This window comes from Cervus canadensis, chromosome 1, assembly GCF_019320065.1.
Source record: "Cervus canadensis isolate Bull #8, Minnesota chromosome 1, ASM1932006v1, whole genome shotgun sequence".
In the NCBI taxonomy this organism is placed as follows: domain Eukaryota; kingdom Metazoa; phylum Chordata; class Mammalia; order Artiodactyla; family Cervidae; genus Cervus; species Cervus canadensis.
The window spans coordinates 11714920-11731616 of NC_057386.1; the positions used below are offsets into that span (position 1 = coordinate 11714920).

The following is a 16697-nucleotide window of genomic DNA, read 5'->3' on the forward strand; positions in this document are numbered from 1 at the left end:
AGCATTTTCTTCCCTACTTTGCCCAGACACAGACTGAGTGTGGGGCTGGGAAGGGGCAGGCCTGGGGCCTGTAAGTAGGAGCAAGTTGGCATATCTGCAGGTGCCTGTGTCTTACCTACCTGGGAACAAGGGAGGGAGTTTCAAGATGAAAATGTTCCCTCAGATTTTTTGGATGAATGCTCAGCATGCAGGATCTTATTTCCCTGTTAGTTGCTCAGTCGTGTCTGATTCTTTGTAACCCCACGGACTGTAGTCCGCCAGGCTCCTCTGTCCATGGAATTCTCCAGGCAAGAATACTGGAGTGGGTTGCCATTCTCTTCTGCAGGGGATCTTCCCAATCCAGAGATTAAATCCAGGTCTCCTATATTGCAGGCAGATTCTTTACCACCTGAGCCACAAGGGAAGCCCTATAATACTACAGTGGTTTGCCATGACCTCCTCCAGGGGATCTTCCCGAACCAGGGATCGAACCCGCATCTCTTACATCTCCTGTATTGGCAAGCGGGTTCTTTACCACTTTACCACCTGGGAAGCCCTAGTTCTCTGACTAGGGATAAAGCCCGCGCCCCCTGTGTGAAAGGATGGACTCTTTTCCACTGGACGGCGAGGGAAGTGCTATGTTCCCTCAGGCTTTGAAGGCTTGACCCCCTGGCTCTTCCCACTACTGCTCTTGGGATATGGTTGTCATTTGAGTCCCAACCCAGGGTCCATGGTTTTTTGTGTTTTTCCACAAGAGTTTCTTGGGCTTCCCAGGTGGCACTAGTGGTAAAGAACCTCCCCGCCAATTCAGGAGACTAAAAAACGTGGGTTCGATCCCTGGGTCAGGAAGATCCCCTGGAGGAGGGCATGGCAACCCACTCCAGTATTCTTGCTTGGAGAATCCCATGAACAGAGGAGCCTGGGAGTCTGGTGGGTAGCAAAGAGTAGGACAGGACTCAAGTAGCTTAGCATGCATGCACAAGAGTTTAGGCTTTCCCCTTTTTTTCTAGCTGATCTGAGATTTCTGGGGTACTGGTACTGAAGACTTCTCATTCTTGTCTTGGCCATTACTAAGCCCTAGACCCTCAATGTCCTTCAGTTCTTGGGAATTTTCTCATGTTATTTCTTTCATATTTTCCCTCTTTCCTGTTTTGTTTTTTTTTCTGTTTTGTTTTTTTCCGTTCTTTCATTTGGGGTTTTCTATTAATAGGCCAGCCATACCTCCTGGTTGAATCTTTTAATAGTCCTATTTTTCTTCTATCTCTTTATTTTTTAACTTTCTGTAATATTTTTTGACTGCTTCTGACCCTGCAGTGGAATTTAATTTTATTTATTTATTTTAGTTACACTGTGCAGCATGTGGATCTTAGTTCCCTGACCAGGGATTGAACCCATGCCCCCTGCAGTGGAAGCGTGAATTTCTTAACCACTGAACCTCCAGGGAAGTCCCTACAGTGGATTTAAATTTAGTTATTATGGTTTAAGAAAAAATTTTTTGAGACCCTTTCAGACTTGCTAATTTTTTTTTTTACCATTTGTCACACTTGTCTTATTTTCTTTTTGTTTTTCTCTTTTAATTTCTAAACCATTTGGGAGTTGGTCTCGGACATTCTGACCTTTACTCCTTAATATTTCAGTGTCTTTTTCCTAAGAACAGGGACATTGTCTTATATAACCACAGTACAGTAGCCAAAATCAGGCAGTTTCACATCAATAGGACAGTTCATCTAATCTGCAATCTAAATTTCAGTGATGACAGTTGTCCCAATAATGTCCTACACAAAATTTTTTCCTGACCTAATCCAGGATCTGTATTGCATTTAGTTATCCTAACTTATGACACACTTAGTCCCCAGGGCCTCACTCCTATTCTCTGTACCATTTATAGCATCACCTATAGGTGAGAAGATTTTTATCAGAAGCAGACCAGCACTAATGCCTCGAGCTGAGTGGCATGGCATGGTCCCCATGGGAGCCATTTGACGAAGGTGCCCATGTGCAGAGCCTTCTTGACTGTAGGACAAGGCAGTGAACTATTTCTGTTTTGGCCCAGAAGTAAGAGACGTAGTTTAGTCCTTTTTGGATCTCCAGCAAGGTTTCTGGCACACAGTAGGTACTTAATAAGTGCCTGTGATTGTTGGACATGAAGTGTCTGATTCTTTCATGATGGCCTGAGCTTCTGCAGATAGATTTGGCCTTGGCGTGGGTGTTTGGCTGAGAAAAGAAGAGAAGCTAAAGGCAAAGAAGAAAAGGAAAGATACACCCATCTGAATGCAGAGTTCCAAAGAATAGCAAGGAGAGATAAGAAAGCCTTCCTCAGTGATCAAGGCAAAGAAATAGAGGGAAACAATAGAAAGGAAATGTCTAGAGATCTCTTCAAGAAGATTAGAGATACCAGTGGAACATTTCATGCAAAGATGGGCACAATAAAGGACAGAAATGGTATGGACCTAAACAGAAGCAGAAGATATTACAAAGATGTGGCAAGAATTCACAGAAGAACTATACAAAAAAGATCTTCATGACCCAGATAACCACAGTGGTGTGATCAGTCACCTAGAGTCAGACATCCTGGAATGTGAAGTCAAGTGGGCTTTAGGAAGCATCACTACCAACAAAAGTAGTGGAGGTAATAGAATTCCAGTTGAGCTATTCTAAATCCTAAAAGATGATGCTGTGAACGTGTTGCACTCAATATGCTAACGAATTTGGAAAACTCAGCAGTGACCACAGGACTGGAAAAGGTAAATTTTCATTCCAATCCCAAAGAAAGGCAATGCCAAAGAATGTTCAAACTACCACACAACTGCACTCATCTCACACACTAGCAAAGTAATGCTTAAATTTCTCCAAGCCAGGCTTCAACTGTGTGTGAACCGTGAACTTCCAGATGTTCAAGCTGGATTTAGAAAAGGCAGAGGAACCAGAGATCAAATTGCCAACATCCCTTGGATCATCAAAAAAGCAAGAGAGTTCTAGAAAAGCATCTACTTCTGCTTTGTTGACTCTGCCAAAGCCTTTGACAGTGTGGATCACAACAAACTGGGAAATTCTTCAAGAGATGGGAATACCAGACCACCTGACCTGCCTCCTGAGAAATCTGTATTTAGGTCAAGAAGCAACAGTTAGAACCAAACATGGAACAACAGACTGGTTCCAAATCGGGAAAGAAGTATGTCAAAGCTATATATTGTCACGCTGCTTATTTAACTTATATGCAGAGTACATCATGAGAAATGCTGGGCTAGATGAAGCACAAGCTGGAATCAAGATTGCCAGGAGAAATATCAATAACCTTAGATACACAGATGACACCATTCTTATGGCAGAAAGCGAAGAAGAACAAAAAGAGCCTCTTGATGAAAGTGAAAGAGGAGAGTGAAAAAGCTGGTTTAAAACTCAACATTCAAAAAACTAAGATCATGGCATCCAGTCCCATCACTTCATGGCAAATAGATGGGGAAACAATGGAAACAGTGAGAGACTTTATTTTTGGGGCTCCAAAATCACTGCAGATGGTGACTACAGCCATGAAATTAAAAGACGCTTGCTCCTGGAAGAAAAGCTATGACCAACCTAGACAGCATATTAAAAAGCAGAGACATTACTTTGCCAACAAAGGTCCATCTAGTCAAAGCTATGGTTTTTCCAGTAGTCATGTATGGATGTGAGAGTTGGACTATAAAGAAAGCTGAGTGCCAAAGAATTGATGCTTTTGAACTGTGGTTTTGGAGAAGACTCTTGAGAGTCCCTTGGACTTCAGGGAGATCCAACCAGTCTAACCTAAAGGAAATCAGTCCTGAATATTCATTGGAAGGACTGATGCTGAAGCTGAAACTCCAATACTTTGGCCACCTGATGCGAAGAACTGACTCATTTGAAAAGACCCTGATGCTGGGAAAGATTGAAGGTGGGAGGAGAAGGGAATGACAGAGGATGAGATGGTTGGATGGCATCACCAACTCAATGGACATGAGTCTGAGCAAGCTCTGGGAGTTGGTGATGGACAGGGAAGCCTGGCATGCTGCAGTCCATGGGGTCACAAAGATTCGGACACGACTGAGTGACTGAACTGAACTGAACTGAGTGTCTGTGTGTGTGTCTGGGTGCAGGCATCTCTGTGTGTTTTTGTGTAAGGGTGCACTCAGGCAGAGTCTGGGCAGAGGCTTCTATGGTCACCTGCAGAATTGTGAGCTCCTGACTGTCCGTGCCAAGTATTGACACACCTTGGCCACCGGTGTGTCCGGAAGCCCAGGTGGGCAGTAAGTAGTCATATTTTGATGAAGCTGACCTGTTCCTCACTCAGTCCCATGTAGCCGGGACTCACTCAGACAATGTGAGTGCTCCTCTTATCCCAAGAATGTGCAAAGTCCTGAGATGTAGGTGCTGGAAGATCGCCCTGTGGCCATTGCCCTCAATCCTGTCCTTATGGTCCCTTTGGAAACTTTTGGCCTTGTTGGAGCCCAGAGGCCTCTGGTCTCTCCCTCCCCTCTCCTGCCAGATATAGCCCTCGTCTCCCCCTCTCCCCAGCAGCCCCCCCACACACAGGCTTTACAACAGACAAAAGCCAGGAGATTCACCAACTTCATACCCTGACAGCCCCAAGTGGGGGTCTCCCCAGCCCAGCCTATAGGTCTCTGCTTAAAGTGGAACTGCCAAGATGGTGTGTGTGTGGGTGCATGTACATGTGTGTGAGTGTGTGTGTGTGTGTGTGTGTGTGTGTAGATGAGGGTCTTGGGAGGAGGGGCCTGTGGGGGAGGTGAGGGATCTTGAGAGATAGTGGTGGATGGAGCAGGCCAGGCAACCCCAGTGTTTGTTTCATGTGGAACAGGCCGGGCACCCCCAGTGTTTGCCCACACGGTGCAGTCTGAGATGTGGGTGCCCTCTCCCTTCTGCCCTGCTGAGGGGAGCTGTCACCCTAAACCGCCAGCAGGCCTCCAGTAAACCAACCTAGGCCCCCGCCCGCCCGTGTAAGTGGAACTGCGGGGCAGCGGAGAGCTCTGCCATGAAAAAATCATGAGGACACCAAGCTGTGGGCCTGTTTCAGGAACAATGCAGGAGGCTGGGCCCTGGGCGCCTGCCAAGCTGGACCCTGAAAGCAGGTGATGGGCCCAGGAGTGAGGAAATCAGGGCCTTGGGCTGTGCCCAGCGGCACCTGGACCACCGGGGCAGCTCTCACCCTGTGGGGCCGAGGAGTCCAGGGCAGAAGGTTAAGGAGGGATGGCAGAGGTCTGGCCATGGGAGGGATGGTGTACCCGGGGTGGGGTGGGACAAGATCACCAACCAGGGCATCAGGTGGTCAAGGCTGGGGCTGAGGCTCTGGGGTGAGGCATCAGCGATCTCTTCTGTGAGGAGTAATTCCCAGAGACTCACTGCCCTGTGGGCAGGGGCCTTCTGCCATTGCTCAGTGCAGGGGGCCAAGATCTGATTTAGGAAAGGTGTGACTGTGGAGGTCCCTCAGCCAGTGGAGCTGCCCTGGCCCCCATCCTGGGCCATTTCCCAGTTTCCAGGGCTCCAGGCCAGCTGAGGCAGAGAGGGCCCCCTCCCCCAGCCTGCACATACACAGCACCTGTGCCAGCTCACACCACCAGCATCAGTGTTGCCCGGGCACCAAGCCTGGTGCACGCGCTGGTTGCCATGACAGCAGGCAGCATGCTGGCAGGAACCCAGGCTGGGCTCTAGCATCGAGGGCTGGCTGTCTAGACGTGCAGAGGTGGGGGTGCTTTCCCTGGTAGCCCCGGAGGAGCCTGGCTGGGGGGAGTGGGAGGGGGGTCTCTCCAAATGGCTAGGACTGCCCAATCCCCAGCATTCCAGGAAAGGAACAGTATTCTGAGAGCTGCAGGGTGGATGTTAGGGGTCTGGGGGGCTTTAAGGCCCTCTCTGCCCCTGGTCCCCCCACCTGAACACTAAGGGGGGCAGGAGGCCGAGGATCGGCCCCAGCCTTGTCTGCTGGGGATGTCTGACAGCTGAGGCCACTCCCACCTTCTGGGCCCAGCTGTGGCCCGAAGGGCCTATCTGGCTGTGTCCATCCACAGATGGCCACTCCTGGTAGTAGGGGCCAAAGGCATGACTCGTTGTAGGAAATGGCGCCCTCCTCCAGTCAAACATATTAAAGTTGGTGTGTTAGGCGGCCTGACATCTGTGCCCAGGCCTGGTCCTGGTTGCAGATACCAGTTCAGGGTGGTGGGCACACACTGGGTTCATGCCCCCACCCCTGGGAAGGGACGGGGTCAGGTTCAGAAGTGAGCAGGGCAAGTGAATGGGGCTCCCAGAGTGGCAGGGACCTTGAATGTCCCAGAGCGCAGGCTGGACAGGGCAGTGGTGGGCACATTTGTGTGCTCCAAGTGGGTGGCTGTGTGGAAAAGTTCTGGCAGGGGGCATGGGATTCTGTGGGAAGGGTGCTCCCCATTGCCTGTGGATGCTGCCACCGTGTGAGAGACGCCCCTGAAACAAACTCCTTTAGGCCACGCACAGCCTGGTCACCCTGCTGGGCAGCCCCGAGGGGGTTCTGAGGCTGGGATCCAGAGTAGCATCTCCGGGCTGGGGCTGACCCAGCAGGTGGCTGTGGCTCACTCTGCCCAATTCCTGCCTGTGTGTACTTACACACACACACACACACACACACACACACACACACACACGCACGCCCAGACTTGCAGGCATCTTGCCCCATCTATCAGCAGATCCTGGGCCCATCACATAGGAACCTCCACATCAAACATTCACAGGCATTTATTAAGTACCTACTGTGTGCCAGAGCCTTGCAGGGGATCCAGAAAGGAACCATGACCCTAGCAGGCAGCTGGGAGAGGCCCTGAGATCCTGGGAGGAGGAGGGAGGGAGGGAGGAGGGACCATCTGTGCAAGGCCCCCTCCGTCCCAGGAAGCCTGTGCTGGAAGGCCCGCCTCTCAGAGCCCACCTCCCCACACCCCCCTACCCCCTGCCCCCTGGGCCCCTGGATCAGTGCCAGGGAGCCCCACCCACCCCCTCTTGGGGCTGTGGGGCCCAAGAACTGAGAGGCCACAGGCACTTCTGGCTCTGCTGCTGAGAGGCTGCCTGGAGCCAGGCCTGCTTAGCGCCTGGCGGCTGGGCTTTCTCCCGCGGGGCACGTGATGCCCATGAGCGCCCTGCCAGCACCAGTCAGCGCTAATGAGGCCGTCATGCTAATCAGGTCCGGCGGGCCCCTTCAGAAGGCTGGCTGGGGGTTGGGAGTGCAAGGAGAGAACACTGCCCGTGCCCAGGGTGGCCATGGACACAGCTGCCCCCCGGGCCGCCCATACACACAGGAACTGAAGTGCGGACAGCCTTACGGCTGGTACTGCCAAACCAGGACACTTCCCTGGCATCAAGCGCTGGGCAGTGCAGTCCCCTGGGAACGTGGGGGGATTTCATGTAGGCCTCATCTCTGTGGAGGGGGTGCAAGCCCAGACTGCATCTCCCTCCCATGGGGTGCCTGGCACACAGCCTAGTCAGTCAGTGTCCCATAAACCCCTCTGGGCCACAGAGGTGGACCACACTAGCCAAGACCAGTTCCTCACTCAGTATGCACCATGCTGTGATGGGGATTTGTGTGCAGACCTCTCTCCCTGAACCCCAGTGTGAACCCCTCAAGCAAGGGGTCGGGTCTCCTGGTCTGCTCAGTGTCTGCACATGCCTGGGGAGGTCGCTGCCTGGGATCCAGAAAGTGGAGGAACGACTCCCGAGCCGTGTGCCCATCCACCCCACCCACCTCCTGGAGCCTTCCGCATGCCCAACCCGAGGCCCCTTCATTCTGTTGGACCCCCGCATGGCCTTGAAAGGGATGGAGGGGTGATACCTGGAGCATCAAGGGCAAGACTCAGGAGGCCAAGGCTGGAAGTGCCCTGCAGCTCCCACTCCTGGTCTCCAGGGAGGCCTGAGGGTCACACGCTGTGATGAGGAAGAAGACACCAAGGCTGGCCCAGGCCCAGGGCAGGTGGCTCTGGTTTCACTACTTGGCTCCTGGCCCCTGAGGCAGGTGCAAGAGACAGACAGTCAGGGTGAAGCTGAGCAGGCCACCGCAGCTCCCAAAGACAGCCTCCTCAGGCTCAGGGTTTGGGGAGGTACAACAGGGTGGGACCCCAGAGACTGAGCTGGGAGGTACTGGGGTCAGAGGTAGCCACCTGTGGCTTCTCCTAGCCTGCTGGCCTCATCCTTCTGCTGGGAAGGCTTTGCCCTATGTGATCGTGAGACTCGGCCCATTAAGGACCCCATAAGGACCCCCAGTCAGGCCAGTCGCTCTATGCAGTAAGAGTGGCAGTTCAGGGGTCCCCAGGGCCACCCATCAAGGCTGGCTTCACCAGAGCCCGCCCATGGCAGACAGAGCAACCTCATGGGCCCTGAGAGTTGCTCAGGGTACAGGGGTTGGGTCTGAGCCTGGCCCTGTGACCCCAAGTCCAACGGCCTGCCATCTCCTCGTGCTGCCCGGGATAACGTCTGCTCCACATGCGTGCTCCCAGGTCACCCTCCCTCTGTGCAGCCCGTGAGGCAGGCGTGACTGTCTCCATCACACAGCTGCCACCTCAGCCCAAACCGAGAGCAAAGCCAGGCTGCCTGGCCAGTGTGAATCCAGCTGAGCAGCTGCCTCTTCACACCTGGTTTGGATCTAGGTGCCATGAGTACCAGGATGGGGGCATTGCCTGGCCCACTCACTGGCACCGACAACCCTGCCTGCCACTTTCCCAGCAACAGGCCACCCTTGGGAAGCACCAGACTCAGGGCTGCAGGCTGTGACCCAGGGGCTGCTGAGGAGGACAGTGCAAGGCTCGGCCACAGCCGCCCAGGTAGCAGCAAGGAATCAGAGAAGCGGTAACTGGATCTGGCGGCCCAGGGTGGAGGGCTGCGATCGGGTTGCGGCCACACACAAGTTTTCCATCAGGCAGCTTTCTCTACCTTGGGAAAGAGCTGGCCTGGGCTGGCAAGTCTGTGCAGTGGGTCTGGGGGCCTGGAGGTGGGGGGCAAGGAGAGAGGCCAAGACTTGGGGGTAGGTGTCCAGAGGGCAGGGTACAGCACCAGAGCCAGGGCCAGGCAGCCGCCAGCGAGCACAAGGAGGTGGTCAGCCCTGCGGCGAGTGGCGCTCTCCAGTCCCGCCGGCCCCGGGCTCTGGCCCCTGGGCAGTCCGGGAGTGGCTGAAATCCAAGCTGGGGTAACGAAAGGCTGCTGCTGTTCCTAAGCCGGCACGGCTCTGATCCGCCCTCCCACCCGCCCTCTGCTGCCCGCTGGCCATGTAAGAGCTGCCTGGGCCCGCCACTGCTGGTCAGAGGCAGCATCTGAGCGGGCAGCGGGTCCATGACGCTAGTCGGGCCCGGGGGCCGTAGGCCAACCCAGACGAGCCGGGCCTCTAGGGGACCCCAGGGGCGGTGAGCACAGAGAGAGCTTCCTGGGCCCCTGTCGGGGATCTCAGCCAGGCCCAAAGATGCCCACCAATGGCCTGCACCAGGTGCTGAAAATCCAGTTTGGCCTCGTCAATGACACTGACCGCTACCTGACGGCCGAGAGCTTTGGCTTCAAGGTCAACGCCTCGGCACCCAGCCTCAAGCGGAAGCAGATGTGGGTGCTGGAGCCGGACCCAGGGGAGGGCACTGCCGTGCTGTTTCGCAGCAGCCACCTGGGCCGTTACCTGTCAGCCGAGGAGGACGGGCGTGTGGCCTGCGAGGCGGAGCGGCCGGGTCGCGACTGCCGCTTCCTGGTCCTGCCGCAGCCCGACGGGCGCTGGGTACTGCAGTCAGAGCCGCATGGCCGCTTCTTCGGTGGCACCGAGGACCAGCTGTCCTGCTTCGCCACGGCCATCACCCCGGCTGAGCTGTGGACGGTGCACCTGGCCATCCACCCGCAGGCCCACCTGCTGAGCGTGAGCCGGCGGCGCTACGCGCACCTGTGCCCACAGGAGGACGAGATCGCGGCCGACAGCAACACGCCGTGGGGTGTGGACGCGCTCATCACGCTCATCTTCCAGAACCGGCAGTACTGCCTCAAGTCCTGTGACAGCCGCTACCTGCGCAGCGACGGCCGCCTCGTCTGGGAGCCCGAGGCTCACGCCTGCTACACGCTCGAGTTCAAGGCGGGCAAGTTGGCCTTCAAGGACTGCGATGGCCGCTACCTGGCACCTGTGGGCCCCGCGGGCACTCTCAGGGCGGGCCGCAACACACGGCCTGGCAAGGATGAGCTCTTCGACCTGGAGGAGAGTCACCCGCAGGTGGTGCTGGTGGCTGCCAACCACCGCTATGTGTCCGTGCGGCAAGGTAACTGGGGTGCGGGGCCAGTCACGGGGTGTGTGTGTGTGTGTGTGTGTGTGTGTGTGTGTAGGGTCCTGTGCGGGGCCAGTCACGGGGTGTGTGTGTGTGTGTGTGTGTGTGTGTGTAGGGTCCTGTGCGGGGCTAGTCACGGGGTGTGTGTGTGTGTGTGTAGGGTCCTGTGCGGGGCCAGTCACGGTGTGTGTGTGTGTATGTGTATGTAGGGTCCTGTAGCGAGTGGCTCCGGGTTGAGGGGTGAGAATACGCTTGTAGTAGCACATAGTGTAAGTGAGTGGGCCGTAGGCCATGTATGGGGTCCCTGCTGAGCCTCGGGCCCGCTGGACAGCTGCTGAATGCAGGATGGGCAGCACCCAGCTGGAGGTGGTTGAGGCCCAGGCTCACTGCTCCTGCCCCGTCCACACCGGGCTGCCCTCTGCCCGCCCTTCCCCTTTTCTTCCATCACCCCACTTCTGAACTTTAAAGGAAACTGGGGCTGTGACCAAGTGCAGGGAAAGCAGGCAGCAGGAATGGAGTGGGGAGGGGTCCTGGGGGCCCTTCCAGTCCAGGGAGATAGATGCAAGCGGTCCCTCCAGGGCGTGGACTCCTTGGTGGGGAGACACTCTCTCTGCTCAGCAGGTGTCGCATGGCTGCCCCCAAGTCCCCGATCATTGGTCACCTGCTTCATGTGACCCGCGGGCCCTTCTACACATGATCTTCTGCCTGTGGGGTGAACATGGGCAGCTCTTACTTCCCCTCGAGGAAAGTGAGGTTCCAGAGTGGCTCCATGCCACTTGGACTCCTGGCTCTGTGCACCCAGAAGGGGTGGGTGTACCCGGACCCAGCTCACTGCCACCACCTGGTCCCAGCCCTGAGCACATAGAGGGGTGGCCCAGCTGTGGCTCTAGGGGTCCCTGCCTGTCGTTTGGATCTTCAAGGCCAGTGCAGAGTAGGGACTGACATTCAGCAAACACCCCTGAGTTCTTGTGGCATGTGGTTGGGTCCTGGGGTGTAAGGGAGGACAGACAGCCCCAGTCTTTCCCATCACAGGTTCTACTGTCTAGCCACACTGCTTTCTGGCCTTGACCAAGGCCCATATGCTTGGTTTGCCAGTAAAAGGCGGGCAGTAGTGGGGAAAGCTTTCTCTGTGAGTCAGAGGAAATGCTGGATACAAAGCATTTGTCCACGTTCAGCTTGTGAGTGAGACAAGTGTAGTGGGTATGGTGGTGATGCTGGTGGTAGTAAAAGTGGTGGTGGTGATGGTAAGGGTGCCATGGTGACAGAGATGGTGCTGGTGGTCCTGCTGGTGATGGTGATGGTATTGGTGGTGATGGAGATGATGACAGTGATGGTGATGATGATGGTGGTGGTGGTGAGGGGGGGATGGTAGCCGTAGAAACCATTTTTCATTCTCTGGATTACCCCACATCTGACCCGATCCCTTTGATGGGGGAATTCCCCCACAAAGGAACAGATTCACTCCCCCACCACCACTGTGAGGCCAGAGGTACCTACATTCACCGCCCTGCTCTCCTTGCAGTAAGCCTGAGGGCATCAGACCTGGCCCTGAGACGTTCCGATGTTGACTTTGCTAACCAGTGATTCAGGGAAGCAGAGTGTGGCATCTCAGGCTGAGGGAGCAGGGGTATAGTGCCACTAGGTTTTGAGGCAGCTGGAGTGGTGGCTTCTGTGGAGTGGGCTGGTGGTCCCTTGGTCCCTGTCATTTTGCTGGCCAGGTAGCCCCCAAACTTGTCTCCTTCCCCCAGGCCAGGGTGTTTGTGAGCAAATTGGCTTTTCCTGCTGATTTTTTTTTTCTTTCCCAACCTTCATCAACCAGAGTCTGCTTGTTTCTGCTATGCCCACTGCCAGCCCTCACTTATGTGGCATTGCTGCTGGGCTGCCCAACAAGCAGTGTTTGCTGCTGCAAGTAACAATGGCTGCTTATTGGCTTAAGCCACGAGGACGCTAATATCTTGCCTAAGTGGAGGTCTGGAGGCACAGGAGTGGTGGGGTCCCAAACAGGCACCACATCCAGCTCAGTGGCATCACAAAAGTCCTCCGCTCTTTCCTCTTTGAGGAACTGCTCTCCCAGGACAGCTCTGACCTCAGACTGGTGCCCCTGTGGTCACAAGACGGCTGCTGCTATTCCGGACCTCATGTCCAAACAGAACAAAGTCCAAAGGAAAGAGGGGCACTGGCTTTTTTTGTGGCTTTGCCGGAGTAAGAATAGGTCTCCTGTAAATGCTCAGACACCCCTTCTTGCTCACACATCCACCACTTGATCAATTCCTCCTGGGACAGTAGGGTCCATGCTCTTTGCTAGCACCAACCAGGACTCCATGAGACCCTGCTGCTGCAAGATCAGGGTCCCAGGAGCAGCTGGCTGTGTGAGGCTGAGCCCCTGGGCTGTATCCAGTCTGGAGGGGGTGTGTGGAAGGTGATGCTGGGGACACCAAGAGGCTTGACCTCAGAGTTGGGGGTGGAAAACCTGCAACCACAGCCTCAGACCCCTGGCTTCACTCCTCCTGTTAGTACCTGTCGGATGGCTCCCTCACCTTCTCAGGTCTTGCTTCAGGGAGGCCGTCCCTGGCCAAAACCCCAGCAGTCATGGGCACAGGACATACCATTTTTGTTGTCCACCGCTCCCCACGGGCCAGCATCTGGGGAACAAGGGCCATTGTTTTGTTATTGCTGATCACAGGCTGGGGGCAGCAGGAGCCTACTTTGTGCAGTACTGCTGATGGGATGGTGGGGTTGGCAAGGAGAAGGGGTCACTTTCTTGGGGTAGGAGCAGTGATCTGTGTAAGAAGGGAGACAGACTCCAGTCTGGGGGACAAACAGGACAAAGCCATGGGCCCCCCTCTCCAGTCTGGGCCCTGCCTGCTGTCCCACTTCCTTCCCAGGGGACGGGGCAGGACAGGATGTGGCCCTGACCCTTCAGCCCTGATGGGGGTATGCCCCACTCCCTTCTGCTTGGCTTGCTGGAGCTGTTGGGACTCAGCCTTAGGGGAACTCTGTGATCTGCCAGTTGTGATGGAACAAGGACGTGGTTTATGGGAAGATACCAGGGAAACTCCACTGCCTGACTGCTCTTCCCCACCCTGGTCACAGATGCCCCATTCACTTCCCTCCCAGGCAGAGTCCCAGGTAGATTTGCCCTCCCTCTGGGGTCCTGGGAGACCACACACATGTGCATGAGGGGCTGAGGAGGTGACAGGGGGCCAGTCCCTGCTCAGTGCCCAGGAGCAGACCCCAGGCCCTCACTGTGTCCTGAGCCATGCTAGGGAAGGACAGGAACCCTGCTGTGTCCACCCAGCAGCTTAGGGAGGAGATATAAATAGAGGCTGCTGTAAGTCCTGGGTCCAGAAAGCAGGAGCAAGCAGATTACCTGCCGATTAGCTGAGGCAGGGGATTTGGTGGCACGGAAGGGCCTGGCTCCTGGGGCTGTGTTGGGAACCCGGCCTCTAGGGAGCAGTGTGCCTGCACAGCGCTGGGGCCGAACTCCAAATGTTCTCAAGTCCAAAGAGTTCTAGATGAGACCCCCACTGACTTGAGATGCCCCAAGAGCATGCCTCCCCATCCCTCTGCTCCCCACCCCACCCAGGGTGAGGCGTGAGGGGCTTCCCATCTCCTCCCTCCAGGGGTCAATGTCTCAGCCAACCAAGATGAAGAACTGGATCACGAGACCTTCCTGATGCAAATTGACCAGGAGACAAAGAAGTGCACCTTCTATTCCAGCACTGGGGGCTACTGGACCCTGGTCACCCATGGGGGCATCCAGGCCACAGCTACACAAGTGTGAGTGCACCATCCTCACCTCTGTGACCCCCTTCATCTCCACCAACACCAACATCACCACCTCCACCATCACCATCACCTCCTCTACACGCACCACCTCCATTGACGTCACCACCACCTCCTCCATCATCACCACCACCATGATCATCTCCATTTCCACTACCACCTGCATCACCACCTCCACTTCAACCATGGGGACCACGTAGCCACCCAACCAGGGAAGAAGGCTGCTAGCGCGTGGGGCAGCTCTTCATGGTGGTGGGCGTAGCAGTGGAAGTCAAGTGCCTTGAGTGGGTGGTACTGGACTTGAAGGAGATGGGGGAGGTCTGACCCTGAGTCCCCATGTCCTGCTCCTCTGAGGGGACCTTGACCTGCCCCTTCCAGTTCTGAGAACACCATGTTTGAGATGGAGTGGCGGGGCCGACGGGTGGCCCTCAAGGCCAGTAACGGGCGCTATGTGTGCATGAAGAAGAATGGGCAGCTGGCAGCCATCAGCGATTTTGTGGGTGAGCATACCCCTCCTGCCCTGGGGAGCCTGGGGCTGGGCGCTCTGCCTGGGGACAGTGCCAGCTCAGCCCCTGTCTCCACCCAGGGCTGGGCCCTCTCCCTCCCCATGGAGCGGCTGCTGTCCGACAAGAGTCGTACTCCCTGGTCCAGCCCATTGCTCTTGACATGGGGGCTCAGATCCAGAGCATTTCGATCACTGCTGCACTTCTGGGGAACCAGGGGCTCACATAAGCGGTGGGCAGATCCAGGCGCACAAGCGGGGCGGGTCCCGGCCTGGCGCTCTCACGGGGCTGTGGGAAGGCCACTCAAGCCCTTGTCTTGCCAGCAGGGGAGGACGAGGAGTTCACGCTCAAGCTCATCAACCGGCCCATCCTGGTCCTGCGCGGCCTCGACGGCTTCGTCTGCCACCGACGTGGCTCCAACCAGCTAGACACCAACCGCTCGGTCTACGACGTGTTCCACCTGAGCTTCAGCGATGGCGCCTACCAGATCCGAGGTGCGGGCTAGGGCCAGCTGGAGGGGCGGGGGCCCGGAGAGAGTGGGGAGGGCTGTGCCCAGCCCGGATGGGGGCGCGAGCCGCCCGCCGACCCCTCTCTGCTCCACCCCAGGCCGCGGCGGCGGGTTCTGGCACACCGGCAGCCACGGCAGCGTGTACAGCGATGGCGAGCGCGCCGAGGACTTCCTATTCGAGTTCCGGGAGCGCGGCCGCCTGGCCATCCGGGCCCGGAGCGGCAAGTACTTGCGCGGCGGCGCCTCTGGGCTGCTGCGCGCGGACGCGGACGCGCCGGCTGGGGTCGCGCTCTGGGAATACTGAGCGCCGCCTGTCTGTCACCCATTAAACCGTGTCTGTGACCAGCAGCTCATGGGTCGGTGGCGCCGCTCGGGGTGTGTGGGGACGGGTTCACATCGGCCTGCCAAAGGCTCGCTGGACGCTCGACACGTCGTCATCCCTCATGCCCAGAAAAATCCAAGGTCGGTAATTGTCCAGCCAATTGAACGTCCCGAGACCCCTTTCTGGACGGCCAGTCCCCGGCCTTCTTTTGTCTGCATCACTCCTTGGCACATATCTCCTCCCCAAGCTGGGGGCGGGGGTGGGTGGGAGAGGACCCCCACTCTACTGAGTAGGACCAGGATGGGAGTGGGACAGCTGGGAGGAGCCTCATCCCAGGTCCCAGCAAGTCAGGTAGGTTAGAGGGTCTTCAGGGTCTCCATAGAGTACATCACTGCTCCCTTCCCTAGGGGCAGGGTCTTAGGGAATCCTGGAAGCACCTGATGAAGTGACCTCCACCCCTCCCAGACAGGGTTATGTGCGGCCAACCATGGGGGGAGGGCTCGTCTCAGCCTGGGCACTGGCCTGCTGCCACCCAGCCCCATCCAGCGTAGGAAGGGCAGACCACCAGGACAAGGCCCATGGTTCACCCACAGGTCTCCCCAAACCAGCTGGCACCCAAAACACCCGTTACCAAGGACCCCCACCCAGGCCAATGCCTCTTGGAGGTGCTGTGTAACCTGAACCACAGGAGGTGGGAGTGGGGTGGGAGGCGTGCCCCCTGGGATTGGCCTAGGCCTTGAGGACTGGGGTCATGGAGGGGTTGGGGGGACAGCCTGAGCAAAAGTAGGGGGAGACCACAGGCCTCACCGACCCTTTGCCTCAGCCCACACCCTCTCCCACCCTGGGCAGCCCTCACTCTTGCCTGGGGCCTGAAGCGCCCCTTCCAGTGAGTCTGGCCAGTGTGAGGCGCTTTGGGAAAGAGGAGCAGCTGGGACCCCTCTCCAGGGCCCCCCCTTGGCTGGCTCACTGCCTCACCGCTTCCTGTCACCTTAGGGATGAAGAAGAGTTGGGTCCCATGTGGGCCAACAGGCCGGGGTGGGCTCTGATGGACACTGGCCCCGAGGGGACGAGGGGACTGCCCTGCGTGCGGTCTGCACTGCCCCCTGGTGGCCTGGGGCACAGGAGGGTCGCCTGCTGGGCACTCTTGGCACCTTTGTTCAAGTGCTCCAGTGGGCACCAAGCAGGGTCTCCTGTTTGCTGACCTTGGCTGGACAGGCTACTTGGCTTCAGACATGCTGAGTGGAGTCTGTGCAGCCCAGGGCAGTGGCTGGAGATGGGAGGCACGGAAGAGGGCTTGGGGGTCCCTGTGGGCTGGCCTGCCCACTTCCTCCTCC

General features: G+C 56.9%; 1 protein-coding gene across 2 annotated transcripts; it reads left to right on the top strand.

Moving 5' to 3' along the window:
• The first annotated feature begins 6769 nt into the window (after window positions 1-6769).
• FSCN2 (fascin actin-bundling protein 2, retinal) lies at window positions 6770-15389 on the top strand. Of its 2 annotated transcripts, none has more exons than XM_043470464.1 (5): window positions 6770-10238; window positions 13868-14024; window positions 14409-14571; window positions 14832-15027; window positions 15140-15389. In XM_043470464.1, the coding sequence occupies exons 1-5, from the start codon at window positions 9413-9415 to the stop codon at window positions 15343-15345; spliced, it is 1548 nt and encodes a 515-aa protein (XP_043326399.1). In that variant the 5' UTR covers window positions 6770-9412; the 3' UTR covers window positions 15346-15389. The 2 variants fall into 2 exon arrangements, with proteins under 2 accessions (XP_043326399.1, XP_043326339.1); XM_043470404.1 differs by having other exon boundaries at window positions 14409-14530; window positions 14860-15027.
• Window positions 15390-16697: the final 1308 nt, after the last annotated feature.

Bases quoted from the DNA above. Each gene is read 5' to 3' on its own strand.
- FSCN2 (XM_043470464.1), top strand. From the start codon at position 9,413: ATGCCCACCAATGGCCTGCACCAGGTGCTGAAAATCCAGTTTGGCCTC. The intron at 10,239-13,867 runs GTAACTGGGGTG...TCCTCCCTCCAG, and splicing joins CTATGTGTCCGTGCGGCAAG to GGGTCAATGTCTCAGCCAAC. The intron at 15,028-15,139 runs GTGCGGGCTAGG...GCTCCACCCCAG, and splicing joins TGGCGCCTACCAGATCCGAG to GCCGCGGCGGCGGGTTCTGG.